At 38.5% G+C, this 22566-nt stretch overlaps 1 protein-coding gene across 3 annotated transcripts in view; it reads left to right on the forward strand.

Moving 5' to 3' along the window:
- The window catches only part of SH3RF1 (SH3 domain containing ring finger 1), a 179807-nt gene that overhangs the window by 103888 nt on the left and 53353 nt on the right, over window positions 1–22566 (forward strand). For all 3 annotated transcript variants that reach the window (XM_042935114.1, XM_042935113.1, XM_042935115.1), the window contains exons 3-4: window positions 9827–10102; window positions 11186–11281. In XM_042935114.1, coding sequence (XP_042791048.1) covers window positions 9827–10102; window positions 11186–11281 — 372 coding nt within the window. The remainder of the gene's footprint in view (window positions 1–9826; window positions 10103–11185; window positions 11282–22566) is intronic.

Raw genomic sequence — 22566 nt, forward strand, 5'->3', positions numbered from 1 at the left:
AAATGGTCTGATTGCCAAAGAAATCACAGCATTGCTAGAGATCACGTGTCATAATCTTTGTTCCTTTGCCTTTGGGCAGAACCAAACTTGTGAGGCTGTCCTATTTTTAAAAGTCTCCAGTGAAAGAGATATCATAATCCGTTGCAATATTTAACAACCCTCACTGTCAGGAAATTCTTTTATCCAACTTAAATAATGCATGTACCAGTTTAAGCCTTTATTTTTTCTTCAGTGAATATGAAGCCGACTTAACTTTCCCTGTGTAAGACCTTTTCACTATATTTGAATATTCACTTCAATACTGCCCCACTGATACATCTCAAGTTTCTGCAGCTTCTCCATCATAATACTTTCCAACACTTTTATCATCTGTTCATCTCCCCACTGAACACACTGCAGTTCTCTGTTCATTTTGCTTGTGGAATTCAGAATGTAACCCGGACATCTAGTGAGAGGCTGACTAGTGCTAAGTGTAGGGTCTGATTATAGTAGAGACCCTATATACTATGTATACTCTGCACATTGGTGATGGATTTCCTTTTCAAAAAGTAGCCATCTTTCTAGGCACTAATCTCCATACCTCTGGACTTCAGATTTCTTGTTTTGCCAGGTTTGCCATTCTCTTGATTGCCAGCGTAAGTTGTTATTCATTGTGATGCTTTTGTATCTTTTCTTCCATGTGCATATAGAGTCACATATTTGGCATATGTGGTTATTTCTCATTTTTTTTCTAAGTGCTGCTACTGGTTTATTTTTTATATATTTTAATATTAAGATAAAATTTACATATGTGAATTACAGTTCTTAAGTGTACAGTCTTGGTGTGCCTGGCTGGCTCAGTCAGACGGGTGCATAACTCTTAATCTTGGGATTGTGAGTTCAGCCACATCAGGTGTAGAGATTACTTAAGTAAATGAAACTTTTTTAAAAAGAGTACGATGTAATACATTTTAACACATTTGTATACCTGGATAGTCAACATCCTATTCAAAATATAGACTCTGTCTCTAATCTCAGAAATTTTCATCATGCCCACAACTCCACCTCTGATAGACAACTACTATTCTGATTTCTATTACAGTAGATTGTTTTCGCCTATTCTTGAAGCCAAAGAAGTGTGATTGTATAGTATCAATTTTGATTTTTTTCACTCACGTTTATTAGTGATTCTTTTTTTATATATAACTAAGGATTCCATTTTTTGTCTAGTCTCTTGTTCATGGACTTTTGTGTTATGAATAGTGCTGCAGTAAGCATTTCTGTGACAAGTCTTTGTATGATCATATATCTTCATTTCTCAGTTAATACCCGGGATTAGAATGTTAGGTCATAGAGTAAGTGTATGAATAATTTTATAAGAAATTGTCAAACGTTTTTCCAAAGCGGTTGAACCATTCTAGACCCCCACTAGCAACATATCTGAGTTCTGGTTGCTTTGTATCTTTCACAACATTTTCTGTTGTCAGTCTTTTTAATTTTAATCATTTTAATGGTTGTGAAAGCATATCTCACTATAGTTTTATTTTGCATTTCCCTGGTGACTAATGATGTTGAGTACCTTTACATGGCTATATAATAACTTCCTTCTTGAATTATATCTTCAAATATTTCTGTTTTTTTTATAATGTATTTATTTATTTTGAGAGAGTGGGGAAGGGGCAGAGAGAGAGAGAGAGAGAGAGAGAGAGAGAATTCCAAGTAGGCTCCATGTTGTCTTCACAGAGCTTGACGTGGGACTCAACCCCACAAACTATGAGATCATGACCTGAGCCAAAACCAAGAGTCAGATACCTAACCAACTAAGCCACCCAGGTGCCCGAAATCTTGTCTGTTTTTAAATTGCACTGTTTGTTGTTGATTTGTACAAGTTCTTTGTATTTCTGGATTTAAATCCTTTGTCAGGTATATGTATTGCAAATATTTTCCTCTTTGTGTGGCTTGCATTTTTATTTTCTTAATTGCATTTTGATGAACAGAATTTTTCAATTTTGATGAACCACAGTTTATACATTTTTATGGTTAGTTAGGGTTTTGGGTTTTGTTTTTGTTTTTGACCCACCTAATCCCTAAGATAATCTCCTGTGTTTTCTTCTAAAAAACAGTTTTAACTTTTACGTTTGTTTTGGGGATTCATCTCAAATTAATTTTTGTATATGATGTGAGGTAGGAGTTAAGACTCATTTTTCCCCATATGGGCTTCTAATTATCCCAGAACCATCTGTTGAAAAGACTTTGTTTTCCTAAATTGAATTGCCTTGGCACTATTGTCTAATTGCCCATATACATGTGGGTTCATTCCAATGGTGTTTTAAGTCTGAAACTCTGAACTTTCTTTCACATATAATGTCATGTCTAAATTACACGAGCATATCTCTCTGGGATATTAATGAAAACACTGGACCAAAAAAAGTCTAAAACGAGGCAGTTGAATTAGATTGAGGCCTTACCTGACCTTTCTATTTAATATGAAAACCTGCTCCCACACACCCCTCTTCCTTTGTATTTTTGACTCTCCTTACCCTTCTGGGTTTCTGTAAGGATTAGGCAAAGACCACGCAGAGTTCCTCATACATAGTCGTTCTTTTCCATCTAGTCCCACGCCCCCATGGGCAGGTGGGAGGTTTAGGAAAGGGCAGGGGCAGATTCCTTGCCAGGAATCAAGCTGTTTTTCAAATAGACAGAAACTTGACCTTTTACCAGGAAACATCCCTCATCCTGCCATGAGTCCCCAAGATCATAGCTTAAGTTACTGCAGAAAATTTTCCCAATAACTTTTCCTCCCCTTTGCAAAATACTATTGTAATTATTAAACATGTGATGAAACAGAAAACTAATATTCAGGGCAATGAGTGACATAAATTTCCTGCATTTTATTTCCGTGACTGCATTCTCAATAGCTATCTTCCCTTAGAGAAATTCAATAAGATTTGTTTTCTTTAATGATTTGTCTGTCAGATGGATACTCCCTTTTTAAGGCCAGCCAAGAAAAAAAGCTATATATCATCTACGTGACTATTTCCTCATAACCACCAGATGAGTTTAAAAGGAAAATATTTGTTTGTATGGTTTGCTATGTAATTTGCTTTACATTTTTCAAATGCCAGCAGTTTGCTTAGTACAAACTGAACTGGCCATTTCCAGAACAGATCATGTTTTTAGTCTTGTTTCCAGAGCACATTGAAGTAGACACCAGTTAGCAGATTAGCTCACATTTCCCTGTTTTTCTCTGGCACTTTCATGTGCTACAGGTTTGGAATGAGGAATGAAATTCTTTCCTCCGTATTCCTGCTCCTCCTGTGCCTCAGTGTCAAGTGCCCACCATATTCTGTGTTCCTTAGAAGGCACTGAAGACAGTTTCAAAAAGATGGGTTCACGATCTGTCATTCATGAGGAGTATCAGAGGCACAGAAATATGTGCGTACATATACTGTGCAATACATTTAAAGCCAATGAGCCCGACTGTCCACAGAATTGTCTTTTGTTTTTCCTTTGGATATGGTATTTTTACACTTAGTCATCCATATCATAGACCTCAGCCACCTAGATAAATTCATTGTTTTTTGTTTATTTTTCCAGCAAGAATTTATTCACAGACACTGAGGTAAGTGCTCATGATGTAAAGATGGGTAACACATAGTCCCAATCTGCAGGAGGTTACAGTCTGGTAGGGGAAACAGGCTGTAAACTGAGTAAGATGAAAGCCATAGTAACAGTATGCATAAGACATGCTGGATGAGCGAGCATAAGAGAAGCACTTTCTCCAGATTTGGGTGAGGCAGGCTTGGGAGAATCTTCCCCAAGGAGGCAATGGCCACTACATCTGGAAAACAGAGTCTGTCCTGCTGACCTGCACCGGAATCAGTCTCTGATCTTAGCCTTATTTACATCTGATTCCAAGCAACAGAAGTAGTCATGCTAGAGAAAATAAAAATAGAAGTGAAATAAAAGCATGTAATTATCAACTGCAGCTGTATCAAGATATGTGCTGGGGACTCTCGATGTAGGAAGATGGAGAGATGGGCTGCTCTTGAATTTTGGTGAAGGAGTATCTTAGTCCATTTGGGCTGCTCTAATACCACAGACTGGTTAGCTTATAAACAATAGAAATTATTTTTCACAGTGTGTCAGCACGGCCTCATTCTGGTGAAGTCCCCCTTTCTGATTCATGGCTGGTGCCTGCTTGGGTTTGGTTCAGGTCATAATCTCATGGTTGTGAGATCGAGGCCCACATCAGGCTCCGATTCTACCCTACACAGATGTATTTATCTATTCTCTATACTGCAGTTCCTAGAAAAAAAGAGTCTCATATAATTTTTTTCTTAAGTTTGGAAAACTCTGCTCTTTGTTCTCTTTCTGGATGATTGAACATAATCTTTTTTTTTTTTTAACTGTATTTATTTTGAGAGAGAGAGTGTGGGTGCATGCGAGTGGGGTAGGGGCAGAGAGAGAAGGAGAGAATTCCCAGCAGGCTCTGAGCTCAAACTGACCAACTGTGAGATCATGATCTGAGCCACCCAGGTGCCCCTGAACATAATCTTATAACCTCAACTTACTTCATTCTGTATTTGCATTTGGTTAAGTGTTTGATTAAGTATCGACCGAATAAATGACTATGTATTATCATTTGATTAAATAGCAGTGAGAATACTGTCCAGGGAAATTGGTGAGAAATCTGCTACTTTGTCTTCTGTCCTTCTAACCTTGGGTTTTTTTGTTTTTTGTTTTTTTCCCTCCCTCCACCCTTTCCCTAAGCCATTAATATCACTAAAACAACGAGGTTGAAAGCAATAACTGGCTGATGGCTATTTAGTCATGGGTTGGGATAGAAACTCCCTAAGGGCTTGTGGGTTGGGTTGTAGAACCTGAGGGTGAGGAGGAGTGGATAGAGTGTATGCAGTGTGAGCAGGAGCTGAGTGCACAGGGCACTAAAGCAGTGCAAAGCCAGCCTCAGCCCACTTTCTTGAGGCACCATGTCTGGAGCGGAGGAGAAAGATAGGCAACCTGGAAAGAGTCTGCTTAAGGAGAATGCTGAAGAAAATGAGCATGCAAGAAAAGATGGCAGTGAAATAGTAAAATAAGGACCAAAAAACAAATAAATGTGAATGAAGAAAACATGTTTTTCTTCATTTCTGTCTGTTCACAACTGCCATCCTCAAAGTGCTGGTAGATATGATTAGTCTGATGAGAAAATTTTATGTGACAAACGTGGGGTGGATAGCAGATGGTAGCTTAAGAGAGTGATCATCAGAGAAAATGTCTCAGCACAGTGCTGTCCAGAAAAAATTATTAAAGGAAAGAACAAATAAGAAATGGACTATTACGGGAGTGCCTGGGTGGCTCAGTCAGTTAAGTGTATGATTTCAGCTCAGGTCATGATTTCGTGGTTTGTGAGTTCAAGCCCCACATCGGGCTCTCTGCTGTCAGCATGGAGCCTGCTTAGGATCCTCTCTCTCTCTCTCTCTCTCTCTCTCTCTCTCTCTCAGAAAGTAAATAAACATTAAAAAGAAAAGAAACGTAGGGTGCCTGGGTGGCTCAGTCAGTTGAGCGTCCGACTTCGGCTCAGGTCATGATCTCGCGGTCTGTGGGTTCGAGCCCCACATCATGCTCTGCTGACAGCTCAGAGCCTGGAGCCTGCTTCAGATTCTGTGTCTCCCTCTCTCTCTGCCCTTCCCCCACTCACACCTTGTCTCTCTCTCAAAAATAAACATTTAAAAAATTAAAAAAAAAAAGAAATGGATTATTATGGAATTATGGGATTCTTAGTCCTTTCTAATACTGCTTTGGAAAAATAACTTGTAATACTTATCTTGGATGTTTGTTATATTGAGGTTGAAACATTTCAAGGGATGGTCAAATAATATTTGAATAATAATCCAACCTAGACATCTTGATATCAGTACGTAAGACTTTTTTAACTATTGAAGAATATTTTTGCGAAATACTATTGGTATATTCCGATAGATTTTCACTTTGTAGGGAAAAGCCAACATGTATTTTGTTGTCCAAAGGACATTTAAAAAAATCCTTTCCTGAACCATTTTGCTACTTGTTACTCTGTATGTATTACTTTCTATTACTGTAATTTCTTTATGCTTCAGTTCTTTCTGGAAAGTTTTTGAAAGTCAAGTTGAAATCAGCCATAGTTCATGCCCATTTAGATTTAACTAAATTCTTAAATTATATACACCATGGTGCTGTTCCTATGGCAAGAGTATCTTCCAGATATTCTTTTTAGTAGGTCATTGAATCTTTTTTACTTTATGGAGCAGTAAGAAATGCATGAAGGAATTTGAATTTAAAGAGGCTGTCTTGCATGTATATCTGGGCATTGGCATTTAGAGTCTATAAAATAAATTGGCAGTGAATGTTTTATTTACCCATTAGAATCTCAGCTACATCATCAAGTACTGCTTTGCTAGATATATTGGAATACACTTGATGATACAAAAATGGAGTGTAGAGTATTTCATCAAAAATATTTGTGTGTGGGTCTCATAAGGATTTTAATGTCATGTAAAATATCTGTATACATGATGTAGAAGCAAAAATTACTTTAAGAGTAAAACTAGCCCACTGTCGTATTTATTCCTTTCTATATGACCAAAATAGTCACTGTTTATTGAAATGTATTCCAGATTAAGAATCGTTATAATAGCTCACCTGTGTAAATTGCCAAGGTTTTTGATAAAGCTGGCAGCATGAATGACAGCTGCAAACTCAAGGTTAGACTGCAGAGTCCGTTTCTCTCTGGCTTTCTCTCCTTTTAAGCCTCCCTTTCATGTGTAGCCAAGTGAAATGTAAGCTCTACAGATCCTCGGGGGCCTTGGCCTGATGAGAGGATACAGAAGAAAGGCAGCAGTTTGGAAAGCCTGCCGAAGGCACGGGGGGCAAAGGGCCTGGGTGATGACATGACTCCCAGACCTTTCAAAGGAGATGAATGAGAAGGCAGTGCCTCCGTGGGCCCCGGACGTATTTTACCCACAAGAGTAGTCTGAGGCTATCAAACCAATTGTTTTGACTTTATCCTTCAGATGTTGCAAAAGGAAAATTCATTCTTTTATTGCCCTTCCAAGTCGTGTAACCATTTATCCTTAATCATCTGCAGTCTGTGTGGGAATAAGTCTTTTAAAGATCACTGAACTTTGCTTGATTTGAAATCAGAGTAGAATTCATTTTATTTAATGTGGGAAACCTTCTTTTGAGAAACTTGACACAAACTGGCTTTTTAGCCTCTTAGAATTTAATTGAAAAAGAACACCATAGAAAAACACAGCCAGATGCGCAAATATCTGCTTGTGGATTAGATTGCCGTAAGCTTTATGATTCTTTTTTCTGTGGTTATTGATCACTGAAATAGCCTTAGCAGTCAAGATTTAGCAAAACAGTGTGAATTAATGAATTTTAGGTTGCAGTCACAGGGATGTAACTAGGCTAACCATAATGGATATCACTGTTATCATGAGTTTTATCCTTACCATTCATTGTATTAAGTATGTGTGATGATTTTAGGGTTACTTAATAGATTTGCTTTGGTGGAAAAGTTAATAAGTCCATTGGGCCACTGGTGTGTGGAAGTGATCTGTGAAGAAATAAATTCCTTCAGTTTCCACGTGAGCATATCACAAAAGAACCATACTGTGGTTTTTTTGGGAATTTTACAGATCTCTTCAAGAAGCAATTCAGAATGGTTTCTAAGAGTGCTAAATCTGTATCTTGGTGCATGGATTTGGCTGGCATGGATTTGGACAGAGTAGGCCAAACAGAGCTAATTGAGGTGGGGAAAAAATCGAGAGAACAGGCCATAATGGTGAATAGAGTTATTTGTCACCGAGTTTGTAATAGGATTTTCAATTAATTCATGCAGGCTTCCAATGCCTTACATTAGCCCTGTCAAGATGAACTACAGCCACATCTAAAATGCCATCCCCTATTAAACCGTGCATGTCAGTGAATTTGTAATTTCTTCTGTTCAACCAGAAGATGAATGGATTCCACTTAGAAAACAAATGTGTGCTTCAGAAACGCACGTTTCAAGATTCCAGCACTTCCTTGGAGGAACATTCTTTGCATTGCTATACAGTGAATATGTATTAAAAATGTAATTGCTATGTGAATTCGTCCAAAAAGGAATAGCATCCAGCTGCGTAGAGACAAATACATTTTCAGGTGCTGTGTTTCACTGGTGAACAAGGCTTTTCATACTGGGCAGTGACAATGATGATAATAGTTCATGGGTGCGACAGCAGTAACTAACTGCTGGGTCTTTTGTAGCGGTTTACATACATTAACTCACCAAATCCTCGCAGCAACCCAAATGAAGAAATTGAGGCACACAGCTAGTAAGTGGCCGAGCTGGGATTCAAACGTAGACATTCTGGCTCTGGAGTCTATGTTTCCAACCCTTACATAAAACTGCCTTATCATGGTCCCATACAGCTGTGTTCCAAGAGTTGGTTTATTACAGGACTTGTCAGTTCTCTGTCTTTGACTCCATCACTCTTTCAGTGTTTCATAATAATATTCATTTCTATGTTTATTTACTATTATTTTCTCAAGCCTGCCTTGGGAAATATTGTTATATTTTGATAACCAGACTTCAATAAATATACAATAAAGTAGAGAATGCAGTGAGGCATCTCTGTGAGAGTAGACAAAAATTAGAGTCCTTCCTTAGCATTCGACACTGAAGGGGAATATGACTAAAGTTCACAGGATTGTGAGGCTCCAGAGTTCCTGATGGGCATTTTCCTTCTGCAGAAACCAAGGGGCACAGCAGAATTGTTTATGAGATTAGGTCACGGTCAGATAACAGAAGTCATGCCTTCATAGGCAGGATCTTAGGTCAGGGTCCAAAAGTCAGAGGGCACATGAGGGTTTCAGAACTTCTGGAAGGCTCAGCTCCTGTCTTCTCAGGATATTGGCCTCTAGAGCAGCTCTCATTAACCAAACACATCACATGGATCAAGCCAACACAAGATGACTGCCAATAGCATTTTGAGAGCCAAGAATTGGCTATTCCTCTTAAGCCAAACAAAAATATTTAACAAAAGAAATTTGGCTTAGGAGCAAGCCAGACTCTAACTCTCTGACCAGAAACCAAAGTAATTTTTAAAAAGTGTATTACGAAGTTCTGTTGCCTCAAGAGTATAAAACTGTGATCCACTTTTTTGGGGAGCGGGGAGATGGAGGAGCACAGGGAGAGGGCAGTACTGTGAGTAGTGCTTCTTCCTATTCATTAGAAAGATTCAGCTGTAAAAAAAGAAAAAAATTCAACTAGTTAAGGCTTGTGCTTAGCACATAGCTATCTGTCCGCCTGCCCACTTCCTGTCCATTTTCCACTCTCATGCCAGCCTCATCTGCCTGACTGACACATGCTTCTTACCATGGCCATCTGTATTTCAAACCTGTGAGGGCTTGTCTTTGCCTGAAGGACACAGCGATTGAACCTCTTTAACATGTCATTCAAGATCTTCCATGAGTTAGCTTCTGTCTACTTCTCCTACACTTTATATTCCATAATTCCTGCATTCTTTATAAAACTCAGTCCCTCTGCACAGTGTGCTCCATGTCTTTGCTGGTGCTGTGCCCTCTGGTGAGAATGCCTTACTTTTATCTTTTACTCCAGCTTTGCCTGGCTAACTCCTATGTATCCTTGAAGACTTGGCTTATGTGTCACTTCCTCCAGGAAGTGTTTCATTTTCCCACCTGCTAAACTCCAGAGACCTGCACTCTGTGTTGAGTTGACCTTGACTAAAAATAATAATACAGTTAAATTTTTAGATGCTTTTGGATCATTCTTTAATTAAAACTCATCTCTTTCCCTAAGGGTATACCTCAGTTACCTTGTGCCAAAGCATTATACAACTACGAAGGGAAAGAGCCTGGAGACCTTAAATTCAGCAAAGGTGACATCATCATTTTGCGGCGACAAGTGGATGAAAATTGGTACCATGGGGAAGTCAACGGGATCCATGGCTTTTTTCCCACCAATTTTGTGCAGATCATCAAGCCGTTACCTCAGCCCCCACCTCAGTGCAAAGCACTTTATGACTTTGAAGTGAAAGACAAGGAAGCAGACAAAGATTGCCTTCCGTTTGCAAAGGTAAATTTAGAATGAGATTTTCTGTTTGCCAACTCTTTCTGTGGACCCAGATACACAGGAATATGGCTTATATTTCCTTTCACAAAAAGATAAAATAGTTTTTAAAAATACCTGCGCTTTTAAAAATACCTGGAAGCAGTTTTCTTAAAGTCACAAAAAACTGGACCATTCTTTTTTTTTTAAATTTTTTTTTTAATGTTTATTTCTGACAGAGAGAGAGAGAGAGAGAGAGAGACAGAGGAAGCATGAGTGGGGGAGGGGCAGAGAGAGAGGGAGACACAGAATGCCAAGCCGGCTCCAGGCTCCAGGCTCCAGGCTCGGAGCTGTTGGCACAGAGCCTGATGCGGGGCTCGAACTCACACACTGTGAGATCATGACCTGAGCTGAAGTAGGATGCTCAACCGGCTGAGCCACCCAGGCGCCCCTAAAACTAGACCATTCTTATATGAAAGATAATTTTGTTTGATAGTCTGTGTGGTATCATTTTCATATTTATAACCTAAATTTAATTCTAAGCCACTTTACACGGTATGTGTGCCACTCAGGGATTTTAGCTTACTGAATTATGAATAACAAAATGAGACATCATTACTTTCTTATTTTATACATAAATTTCTTTGCTGAAAGCACACAGGAGTATATCCACTGAATTGATAAAATCCTTTAAAATTTTAAGTAGATAAACACAATAGTGTTTTTTATAAAGAAAAGCAGTAGGATATGCATTTAAAGGTGGGTATTTGGTGTATTATCAGAGAGAATGTGAGAAGAGCCTGAAAGCCAGTCTAAAACGGAAGTTCAAGAGGCTGGGGTGAGTAGCATTTAAGGTTGTAATTTGTGGATCTTAACATAATGAGCAGCCAACCCCCCTGTATAGAAGGAGTTTATAGTTTTACAACGGTCTGAAAGAACCAACAGGTTGTAGTGGCCACTTAGTTTGTGGCAACATTGGATTCATGTACTAAAGATAGGTCATGGCATTTAGATTCATTTACTCTTGAAACTTGAGCCCCTTTATTGAAAAGGGAAATTAAGTGATGAACTTAATGGGATCAAAGAGACTAATGTTTGCTGTTTCTTCAGGATGATGTTCTGACTGTGATCCGCAGAGTGGATGAAAACTGGGCTGAAGGAATGCTGGCAGACAAAATAGGAATATTTCCAATTTCATATGTTGAGGTAAGTTAATCTGTAGAAAATTCAAACATGTTAGTATTCAGCTTAGTAAACAAATCTTAATTATGCAATTTGGGTATTACGAAGTCCTTAACAGTCATTTTGCAATATGTACACACAGCAAATTCTTAGGTTGTGCACCTTAAAGGAATATAGTATTGTATGTCAATTATATCACAGTAAAACTGGGGTAAAAAAAGAAAGACAAAACCCTAGAAGGAGAAGGAGGAAATGGGGAAGGAGAAGAAATCATCGTCTTCACAACACAAAACATCAGGAATGCCCTGTTCCAGATCACTGGATGGATTAGGAAGAATTCCTCCATCCACCTATAGTTACTGAAGACTGTGAAATGTTTGAAACCCTTTACCTTATCCCCCTGCCAAAAGCATTCCTGTGTCTTGTTAAATGTTACTGTATGCTTCCTGTCAGTACCTATATTGTTTGCAGGTGTTCTATTCTGTTTGCCAGCTTTGGTTGATAACGTTCTGAGTGAGGTGGCAAGTGAGTGTATCTGTGTACCTATTTCTTTCCTTATCTGCCACGTCATCAGAACCAGAATGGTGATTTGCAGAGTAGGCCTCTAATAAACATGAAGTAAGTGAATGAATCTTCCCCCATGTCATCCCAGCAACACCTTAGTCCCTTCTCCCTTTTTAATCAGCTTTACCCAGAAAGGTTACGGCCAGCCTGACTCAGTGAAATCTTTATAGACAGTATCTATAAAGTAACACGGTTCTATTTTAAAGAATAGCACAAATTAAAAATGAAATAGGATGTGACAGTTTACAAGAGGCCTACATCATGTATCATAAGCATTCATGTCCTTTATTTATAAGAATTTCTTGCTGAAAATTGAAGGCATTTTTAAAGAATGAGACACAGCCCAAACAACCATAAAGGGTTAGCTGAGGTCACAGAAGGATTCTGGAAGATGGGAGTTCTTAGCGCATATCTGTGTGATGGATAAATAAGGGTTAACCAAGAGGAATGGAAGAAGAACATTTTTATGACAGGAAGAACATCCATGCAGAAGACTGGAATGTGCAACAGCCAAAAAGTAAGAGAGAACACCGATTGTTTGGGGGAACTGAAAGTAATTCTGTTGCTTAAGATATCAAAGCATGTATCTGAAGCATATGAGAAGGAAAAACCACCAGCACTTATTTTCTCATCTTTTTATCTGAGGCGTTTGTTTTGGCATGATTTTGAAAACTAAAATGACAAATTGTGTCATTGTAGTTAGCACTCAATTTTTCCCATAGACAGTAAGATTGCCAAAGATTTCATTAAAAATCAGTTTGACTACTGTATACCCATGGAAAAATAATTCAAACCATGTATGAGCCTTGAATTTTATCCATACCCTTCAAATGTTCCTATTTATTGAAATATTTTTTACTCCTTTGAAAGTAAACAACAGGAAAAAAATTCTTACATCTCAGGCAATCCTTTCTGTACATTATTTATATATATTCTAGCTGTGGGTCATGGAAAATTATAAGCATTTCCAAGTATTTGAATAGTTACACTGAAAAGCATGGGTAAGCACAAGATTAGTAATGAAAGCCTGTCTTTACTTGTTAGGTATTATCAATATTACATGCCAATACTTGGTTTGTGATGCATGAAAAAGGATTGCTATACTTTTGTTACTGAGCAGGTGTAGAATTGTGCAGATAGGCGTAAAAGATCCACCCCCGGCAAATCCAGAGTCACTGTGAGTCACTCGGGTCATTAGAATTATTTATTCTAACTTAAGTTGGAAAGATAAACATCTACCCAGTGGAAGGTTTTTTCATTCTTCTGCCTCCTTTCTTTCAAATGAGTATTTTTCTCATTTGAACCAGAATTTTGCCATTTGAGACACGGTAAACAAATCATCTATCTCTAAGAGACTATGAACATTTCTTTGATGTCAGGCCATCAGATTGAAGTCTCTGGTAGGAGCAGAGCACCTGGGGATTAGTAACACCTGGTTTAGCCTTTAGGGGAATTGAGAGGAGGCAGATTTCAATAGGAACTTACCAAAATTCAACTATTTAAATAAAGTATAGACTGTCTTACAAGACAATCTTAGATGGGGTAAAGCCAGTTATAAGGAATCAAAAACAGAGCCTTTTTCCTGAATAATGGCCTTTCTCTTGCTCTGTAAACCACTTCAGGGTCCAGACTGTCCCCAGTATAAAAACAGGCTGTGTTATAAAAATCCATTTGTAAATAATTTTCTTATCTCTTATAAATATACATTTAAGTCTCCATGGTTGTTAAGTGATTTTGCTTTTTCCACAGTGCTCCAAAAACTGTTACCCCCAAGAAGTTCTGGGAGGATCACATGTATAACATATTTTGAAGGGTCTGGCATGCTGTGTTTTATGCTTAGTGGTGTGGAGCTCAGATTAGTCTGTAATCCAGAATATGCCAGAGTATAGTATGATCAAATAAAAGAATCTCACCACCACATATAATGAGAGAAATGAGTTCACAATTGAATTCTGAGTCCCGGAGTGACATGTTTGATCTCAGCAAAAGCTGGAACTCCCCCTCAACTCCTAGCTGGTCGGCTTTGATAATGGAAATGTTCAAGGAACTTGGTTGAGGCAGAAACTCTAAACAGGATGGGCCTGAGGATAGGATTGTGGACCTGGAGTAGAACCATGGGGTCAGAGGTTCAGCTGTGGAATTAGAGGGTAGGGTAAATTGAAAGGAGCTGAGCATTAGAGGTCGGTAAAGAGAATTGAGTGGGAGGATTTAGACAGAAATAGAAATGCTGCTCGAATAGGTTGCCTTCCCTTTTTGTCTTCAGTTGTCCTTTCTCTTCTCCCTCCACATCCCATAACTGTGTACTACAGTCTGTATCTGTATTAGAATAAGGTGATAAAATGGTATAGCAACATGCAAGCAAATGGCCCCTTATTAAAGTACAAAATTCTTCAAGTTTTGAACAGAGAAGGAGCCTCTGGTTGAGGGGAATGAGTAGGGCAAAAAATGGCTCTATAAAGGGCCTTGAATTTATCACTTGGAGCCTTTGTTTAAGCTCCTAAGATTGGGGTTGAGTCAGAGGTTGTGGATTCTATTCTGCTTAAATAGGATCTGCCTAGACTTGAGCAAGCTGGAAAGTCGTGAGGGGCAGGGGTCTCTTAGGGAAATCTGGGGAATTCTTGAAGACACCATGCCAGAATATGTATAAAGGGTATATTTGTCAAGGACTGAATGCAGCTTAAAAAAAGAAACCAGTAGCTTTTTTCTTTATTTGTTAAAAAATACCAGTCTTCTTTAAGATAGGATGGAAGACTTTAACAATGTCTTTAATTCAGAGCTGACTCATTCAAGTTTAGCAGTCATTTGAACAAGTATGGCATGATTCTTAGCAAGCAAAAAAGTTTGAATGAAGTAACTGCTAAATGTGGGATTTGGGATGTTTTTCAACCATTGTGTATTGTAGACTCTGGTGAACTATAAATTTTATTAAGTTTATCATTTTATGTTGGTTCTTAGTCATTCATTTGAATATCACTTGTCCAGTTTTTTTTAACAGCAACCAAAATATTTAATTATTTAGCAACCTGTGCCTCTGCCATAGATATAATATAAAAATAAGCATCCCTTTTGCGCAGATGGCATGAAGTAGGTATGCCCAATAGACAACTATTTTTACTCTTAAGTCACTATCAGAATTAAGGGCTATGTTTCTTGTGTTTTAGATCTCTGATCAAATGTCACTTCTTCTGACAAACTTTTCCTCACTACCTTGTCTACAGTAGTTCCTTTTCATCTGCTTGCTTTACCTCACACATTTGGTGGTATGATTGTGGAGAAAAACTTGTGCCCTGAATCCAGATGACTGGAATCAAGTTTTCACTCTACCCCTAAGTGACTTTGGGCCTTTTCTTTAATTTGTAAAATAGAACCACTTCCTAGGGTGGTTTCATTCCAATGATACTTCCAAGCAGTGCCTTAGCACCTATTAAGAGCTGTATAAGTGATAGCTGTGATTATTATCACCACTGTTATTATTCCTTTAATAATTTATTTGTTCATGTGGTTACTGTCTCCTAACTCTGCCTGCTTCCAGTAGAAAGTGAGCTCCTGACAGCAGTACCTTGTCTTCATTCTGGTTTACCTTGGTCTCCTGAGGTCCTTGTACAGCATCTGCCCATAGTAGACACTCAATAACTATTGGTTGTTAGTTGCTCATTTATACAACCTAGGCATACATTTCATATATTTCATCATTGATTTATCTTAGTGTTATTTTAGGAAGTTCTGTTTCTCAAAGCTGAAAGGTTTGTTGTGTTACCTTAGTGAGATCTTTTTTTTTCAATGAGGCTAGGTGAGGGTTTGGTTGTGTCTAGCATTTTTCCAGACCAAATAATAGTAGCCATATTCTGTGGGTTAGATTTTGAAGCCTCTACTAATTATTTATCTTTAATATACAGAAGACCCCCGAATACTTTCTGGATGAATTTTCACCTGCTTGGGATTATTCCTTTGGCTTACTTTGAGCAGAGTTAGGGTGGTCTTGTTGTCAAGGATCCTCATTTTTTTAAAATAACTTTTTTGAGTTATAAGTGACATACAGTAAACTGCACATATTTCAAGTATATAACTTGATGTGGTGTTATTTGTTGTGTTCAACTTTTAGAAGCAACCCATAGGCGAATCTTGGGACATGTTTCTGTGGCTAGGGAATAGAATGAAGTGTTATCAGCCTTAACAGTGGAAAATCATATGTGCAGGTCTCAGAGGGCACAAGTGGCCTTAAGGAATGCTAGCTTCCTCCTCTACAGAGTTGGGGAATTGGGAAATCTCATCTGTGCTCCAGGAAGAAGTAGAGGTTTAGATACATAGTTTGAAGTTGCCAAGGTGACTGACCCTTGGAGGAGCTCAGAATAGCAATAACTTTCTTTCTTAACCTAAAGCCTTTCCTCTAGAGAATAATGAGATCAAAAGACCAAAATAATAGTTCTTGATTTAATATCAGAGAGAGTTGCTTGAGCAGTATAAAAAAATATTCTATCATCTGTATTTTTGAGTGTATTCTTTTTCTTTAAAATTACAAAATAAATTGTTCAGTTAATTGAAATCATTTTGTAAAAAAGAAATGCAGGAAAGTTAGGGGGAAGTTGGAGAGAATAACTATACTGCTTGGCATTCAAACTGCCCCTTCTATTCCGAAGTAAATTAATTTTTATAAAAGAAATTTAGAGAAATTGTTGGAAAGTCAGAAGGGCAGGATTACTGTGTTGCTTACCACACTTCTTCCTTCAATTCTGAAATAAATTAATTTTTACAAATGAAATTTAGAGATATTGTTGAGAAATCAGTAAGGGAGAATTACTCTGATGCTTGGCATCGTACTTTTGTCGATTGAGAAATACAGCAAGACTGAAGGGCAAACCAAAAGTTTTTATTTGGGGTCTGAGAATTATAATTCAAGAGACACAGATTTGAGCAGGAATTGAAAATGTGTTCCAAAGTTGGGAGAAAAGAGGAGGGCTTTTAAACGCAAGAGGGGATTTCCACTAAAGCCACATAAATTGTTTGTCAAGTATTATGATTGGTGCTGACAGGTTGAAGCTGTTCTTATCTGGCCATGATTGGTTGCTAAGGGCTATCATGAAGCAAAAAGTCCATTTCTAAGTAAAAGAAAAAAGTTCATTTCTCTTGAAATGGCAGAGTTGCAGCTGGTGCTCCAGGATGCTTGTGGTTTGGCAGTGACCTATATCTTGAAGTTCATCTTTTCTTTCAGGTGGGAACATGCATAAATGTCCTTAATGGCCTCCCAGCTCCATTTTAAATAGCTCTCCTGGCAAGACTGACTCCATTTTGATGCTTCTTTCACATTTCTCCCCCTTTGATCAAAATCTTTCCTCAACTAATAGGACATCCAACATTGGTATAGGTGTCCTCTGCACTAGGAAGGCTAGTTTTTAGAAAGTCACATCCCACAGAGGAGGGAAACTAGAGGCAGGGTGTTTGGTCTGTTTGAGGAGAGCTTGTGACCACAATTATGCAACAGGGAGGTTTTCAGGAGACAAAGCTTAGGCACTGTCTTCACTTGAGCACTTTATCAAATTTATGATGGGAGCATGAGGAAGTCCACATGAGTAGGCTTGGCGTATCATTTGAAGCCTTTGAGCAATGATTTTGGTTTCCTGAGTTGTACAACACTGAGAAATGCAGAGTTAATAGTTGCATTAAGACAACGAGATTAATAAAACAATGAGTAATATTATTTGTGGCCCCATTCTTAGGATGGTCCCCATCCCAATTGGAAGCCAGCTGAATAAATATGGAAATCTAAGGTTAAACAATCTTGTTATTCCAGGGGAGGGAGTTCCTTTTAGGGGTTTGGTGGGTTTGAAAAGCTTAGTTGTTTCCCATTCCACCTGGCTGGATGCATTAACCCAAGTGCAACAGGAAGTATTTGTGATAGCACACATCCCTCCTTGGGCATCCAACAGGTAGTCTAAAGCTATGTTGTTGTCAAGGACCACACAGGAGGGAAAATCTGAAGATTTCTTTTGAGCTCTAATGGCTCTGGAAGTTGATCTGGCCATTCTGTTTATAGTTTGGGATAGGTTTCATATCATGTATTTGTTCCATGCAGGTACTATCCGAGGCCAGGAACTAAAAATTTTCCCAAACTAGGCTGTTTCTAAAGAGTTGACCCCCAAACTAGGTTGACGGTTTTGGGAGTGGCCACACCTGTTGTCCTCATTCAGAGGGATTTTCATCAGGTTAACCTTTAATTATATTAAGGACTCTCTTTTGTCTTCCTGGTTTCTGGGAACCTTGAGTTATTAATTTAAGAATTGTGAATGGAGTTATTATATAACCCAGGAGACATTTTCCGAGGAGTCTGTCTAAACAATTGAATGTCTGTGGTTTATTTTTATATGCACAGACAAATATGTCCTGAGGGTACACAAAGTACACCTGCTAGTGTATGGTTATTTATAGATTTGTTTACCAGTATGGAAGAGGGTTTATGATCAAACGAGAGATCTGTATGTTGTTTAGTGTAATTATTTTTTCAGGAATTGAGTGGCTTGTTTGCCCAGCCTATAGATCTCATTTCTAGTTGTTAGAAGGTGTTACATAGAGGGTCAGGGCAAGATATACAGAAGGATATCTATTTTTGATTCAAGCCATTGATAAAGGAGGGCTCATGGATATCATTGGTACTCCATTAGACAGGGGGACCCAAAATCATGGGGTATGTTTTGCCTGGCAGCAAAACTATCTTGACACAGTAAGTGGAGCTTGAAGGGGTTGTTTGATTTGTGGTACAATTCAGAAGGGATGAAAAATTATTGACAGGTATAACAAAGTTACCATAGAGTTGGTAAGGGGCTTATGATGATATGTCCAACAATTAGATAAGTCTCCTATTTTGGCCGTAGACTGGGATAACCAAATAAGGGTATTTTTATGCCAAGTTTCCCTGTGGACTAAGGACAGAATGAATAGGATCAGGGGAATCATCCTTGGGTATAGTAAAATCAGAACCCTTTAAACAGAGTTAAACAATTGAAACCAGGAGGAAAAAGAAGAATCAAGTGGAGTACAGTTACTGCTGTGACAAGGAGTAGGATACCAAATATTTCATGAATGTTTATTGGCTAAAGGGTTTAATATACAGGCCTGGTCCAGATTCTTGGGAAGCAGTCTATATCAGGTGTCATATGCTTCTAATGCTGGCTGAGTAGTCTTCAAGATGGTCCTGGGCTGTCTGGAGCCTTTAAATTTAAGGTCCCCAGTGGCTTCAGATGACCATTCAGGAGCTGATGCACTTTTAAAATGAATCTATGCATCAGTACCCTTGAGTTTAGCAGCACAGAGATTGGTTAATAATGCTTGGTATGGTCCTTTGGCTGTGAGGTATCTTCCTGGAGATGACGTTTCCAATAAACATCATCACCAGGTTACAGGTCATGGTAATGTATGTCTTTGTCTTCTGGGAGCATGCTGTGAAAAGGTTGCTCTATGAGGTATAAGTTAGTTTTGAGGGCGTTTATGAGTTCCTTGCAGTAGATTAAAAGGTCTCCTTTTCGGAAAGCTGGTTCATATATTCCTTCCATCTAGCCTCATAGGTCTGCCAGTGATTAGTTCAAAGGGTGACAACCTGCTTTTTCCTGTTGAGCGACACCAAGGGCAGAGCTCTGGGCCTAAGCATTTTAAAGGATTCTATGGGTTTTGCCAATTGATTTTTGATAATCCTGTTGGTGCATTCCACCAGTCCTGAGTACTGGGGATGGTAAACACAATGAAAATGTAGGATGTGCCAGATTTTACAGATTGAATTACCTGACCAGTGAAATGGAAACCTCTGTCATTAGGGAGTTCTGAGGGAATTCTACAAATGAGAATATTTTTTTCCCAATAGTATTTTGCTCACTGATGAGGCTGTGGCTCTGTGGTATGGAAATGCTTCTACCCAGTGAGAAAGCATACGGATCATTACCAATACAAATTTGTATCCCTAAGAAGGCTGCAACTGGATGAAATCCATTTGCCACACAACAAAGGGACCTAAGATAGGGAAAATATTCCATAGAGGTATGAATGGGTTTTTAGGGGTTTATTTTGAACAAATTTGTTATTTCTGGTATACTTGGGAACCGACTTTGAGAGATAGCTTCCAGTAGTACTGATTTCCCCATAAGATCATTTTGTCAGTGTTCCAATCGTTAAAAGTCATGATATACATTTATTGTTAATACTTGTTTCTCTGTAGACAATCAGGGAAGACTGGCCATCCACTTGGACTTACCCATAAATTTCTTTTTGGTTTAAATTTGCATTCTTGTTCAACACATTTTTTCTTACTTTGTTGTGCAACCAAATATGCTGTTAGAAGTTGGTCCTTCATATTGATAAAGGACTCAGCCAAGGTTAAGGATGCCTTGATTATCTTAGGGGCTAAATTTAGGGCTGCTCTCCTGGCAGATGCATCAGCCAAATGCTTTTCTCTTGTTTGTCATAGAGTGTGTTGGAGTTTTTGGTTTTTGTAAGGTAGAGATTTAGGTAATTGGCTCCTAAAAGGTTTAAAACATAAGCGCTCTTTTTTTTTTTTTTTTTTTAATCTTCTGTCCAGAGGAGGTCAGAAAACCTTTTGTTTTCAAAATAATACAACGTCATGGACAACACCAAAGGCATATTGGCTGTCAGTATAAATATTGGCAGTTTTATTTTTGGATAAGATGCAAGCTTGACGTAATGCATGAAGTTCTGCCTGTTGGGTAGAAGTTGCCTGGGGCATTGAGTCAGCTTCAGTTGTTCCATTTAAGGATACAATTTTGTAACCAGCCTGATATTGACTTGTTTATTCTTTTAGGTAAGATCCATCAGCAAACCAAATTAATTCAATATTTTCAAGAGGGGTTCCTGTAAATCAATTAAGAGTCAACAGTTACATTTCTCTCTCTTTCATGAACAAACGGGAAAAAGGTAATCAATAGGGTGCCTCTGGGCAGGAAGGTTATATAGGCTCTGTGCTTTATCTTATTAAAGGCTTCCTGAGATCCTTCTGCCCATGTAAAGGTCTCTGTTTGGTCAGTGTAAGAAGGGAATAGAAGGGCTAAGCCATGGTAGAGAAATTTAGGATATAATTTCTACAACATCCTGCCAACCCTAAAAACCCTCTGAATTGTCTTTTGGTTTTAGGGGCAGGAAGGCACAAGATACCTTGAAATCTTTTGGGATCCAGAGAAGGCCATGGTCAGTGATCAAATGTCCCAGATATTTAACTTGGGATTTATAGGATTGAAGTTTTTCTTTAGATACTTTGTGTCTCCTTTTTGCTAGTTCTTGAAGGAGATGGAATTTGTTTTTGAGAAATGCCTCTCCAGAAGTTGAACACGGGAGTCATCTACATATTATAGAAGGGAGGACTGATATCGAAACTCTTTATTGATGGTAAAGATTGTAGAAAAATAGGTTGGACTCTCAGTGTATCCATGAGACATTACTGTCCAAGTCTACTTGTCCTTCCCAAGTGAAAGCAAATAGAAACTACCTTCTAGAATTGATAGGAATACTGAAAAAGGCACTACACAGATACGTGACTCCAAAGAATTTACTTTCTGGTCATATGACTTAAAGGAAGTTGTGAGGATTAGACACGACTGGGTGCTGAGGTATAACTGTGTTGTTTATTGCTTTCAGATCTTGGACAAACCTCCATTCCCTTCCAAGAGGTTTTTGGACAAGATAGGAGTATTTCAAGAACTTGTATGAGGAACTGTGAGACCTTGCTTAATGTATTCCTCAATAATGGGCTCAATTCCTTGAGTAGCGTCTGCATTTAAAGGGTATTGGTGAATATTAAGCAAGGGCTTATTTTCCTCAATTTATATTTGTATTGGTAGTATATAATGAATGTACCCAATGTCAGTTGCATTTTATCTATCTATCTATCTATCTATCTATCTATCTATCTATCTATCTATTTATTTTTAAGTAGGCTTCACACCCAGCATGGAGCCCAACGCAGGGTCTGAACTCATAACCCTGAGACAACCTGAGCTAAGATCAGGAGCCATCCACTTAACTTACTGAGCCACCCACGTGCCCCCTCTGTTTTGATTTTAGACCATATTTCAGGTGGAATGGAATCTAGGAAGGGATTTGGTTCAATTATAGTGCCTGAGAAGACTGTGATAGCTATGGACAAGTCTTCTTGAGGATTGTCAATTGAAGATGTAAAAGCTGTCTTTTGAGGAAAAAAAAAAAAAAATGTGAGCTTTGTATGCCTCAGGGGTATCTTGTCCTAGGAGGTGAATAGAGGCAGAGGGAACTAAAAGGAATTGATGAGTTCCTTCATTGGGCTTGTGTTGAAAGAAAAGGAATTTTGAAATGGTCATGGGTTGACTAGAAACACCCACCATTTGTGTAGTTTTAGTACTCCAAGAAAGGGGAAAGGTGAGGCTGGTGGAGATGAGGACTGAGTATGTGGCTTTAGTGTCTGTTAGAGCCTTAGTTACCTCATTCCCAATGGGTAAGTCTGTTTTCCCCAGGTAGTCAAAAGCATAGGGAAAAATCCTCTTTCAATTCTCAGGGCATCTCTACTGTTGGGGGTATTTAGGTTGGAATTCCTGGGAGAAATCATAGTTTCTGAGGCTATTGGTCTTATAGGAGACTTTCACTTGTAAACAAAACTTTTCTTGGTGTCTGGGCTTTTTACAGTAGTGGCAAACCCCTTTAAGGATGGATGGCTTGACTGGTGGATTTTGGAAGATAGATTTGGTTGTTAAATATTGCATTTGTAAGCTCATTATTGG

This window comes from Panthera leo, chromosome B1 (assembly GCF_018350215.1).
Source record: "Panthera leo isolate Ple1 chromosome B1, P.leo_Ple1_pat1.1, whole genome shotgun sequence".
NCBI lineage: Eukaryota > Metazoa > Chordata > Mammalia > Carnivora > Felidae > Panthera > Panthera leo.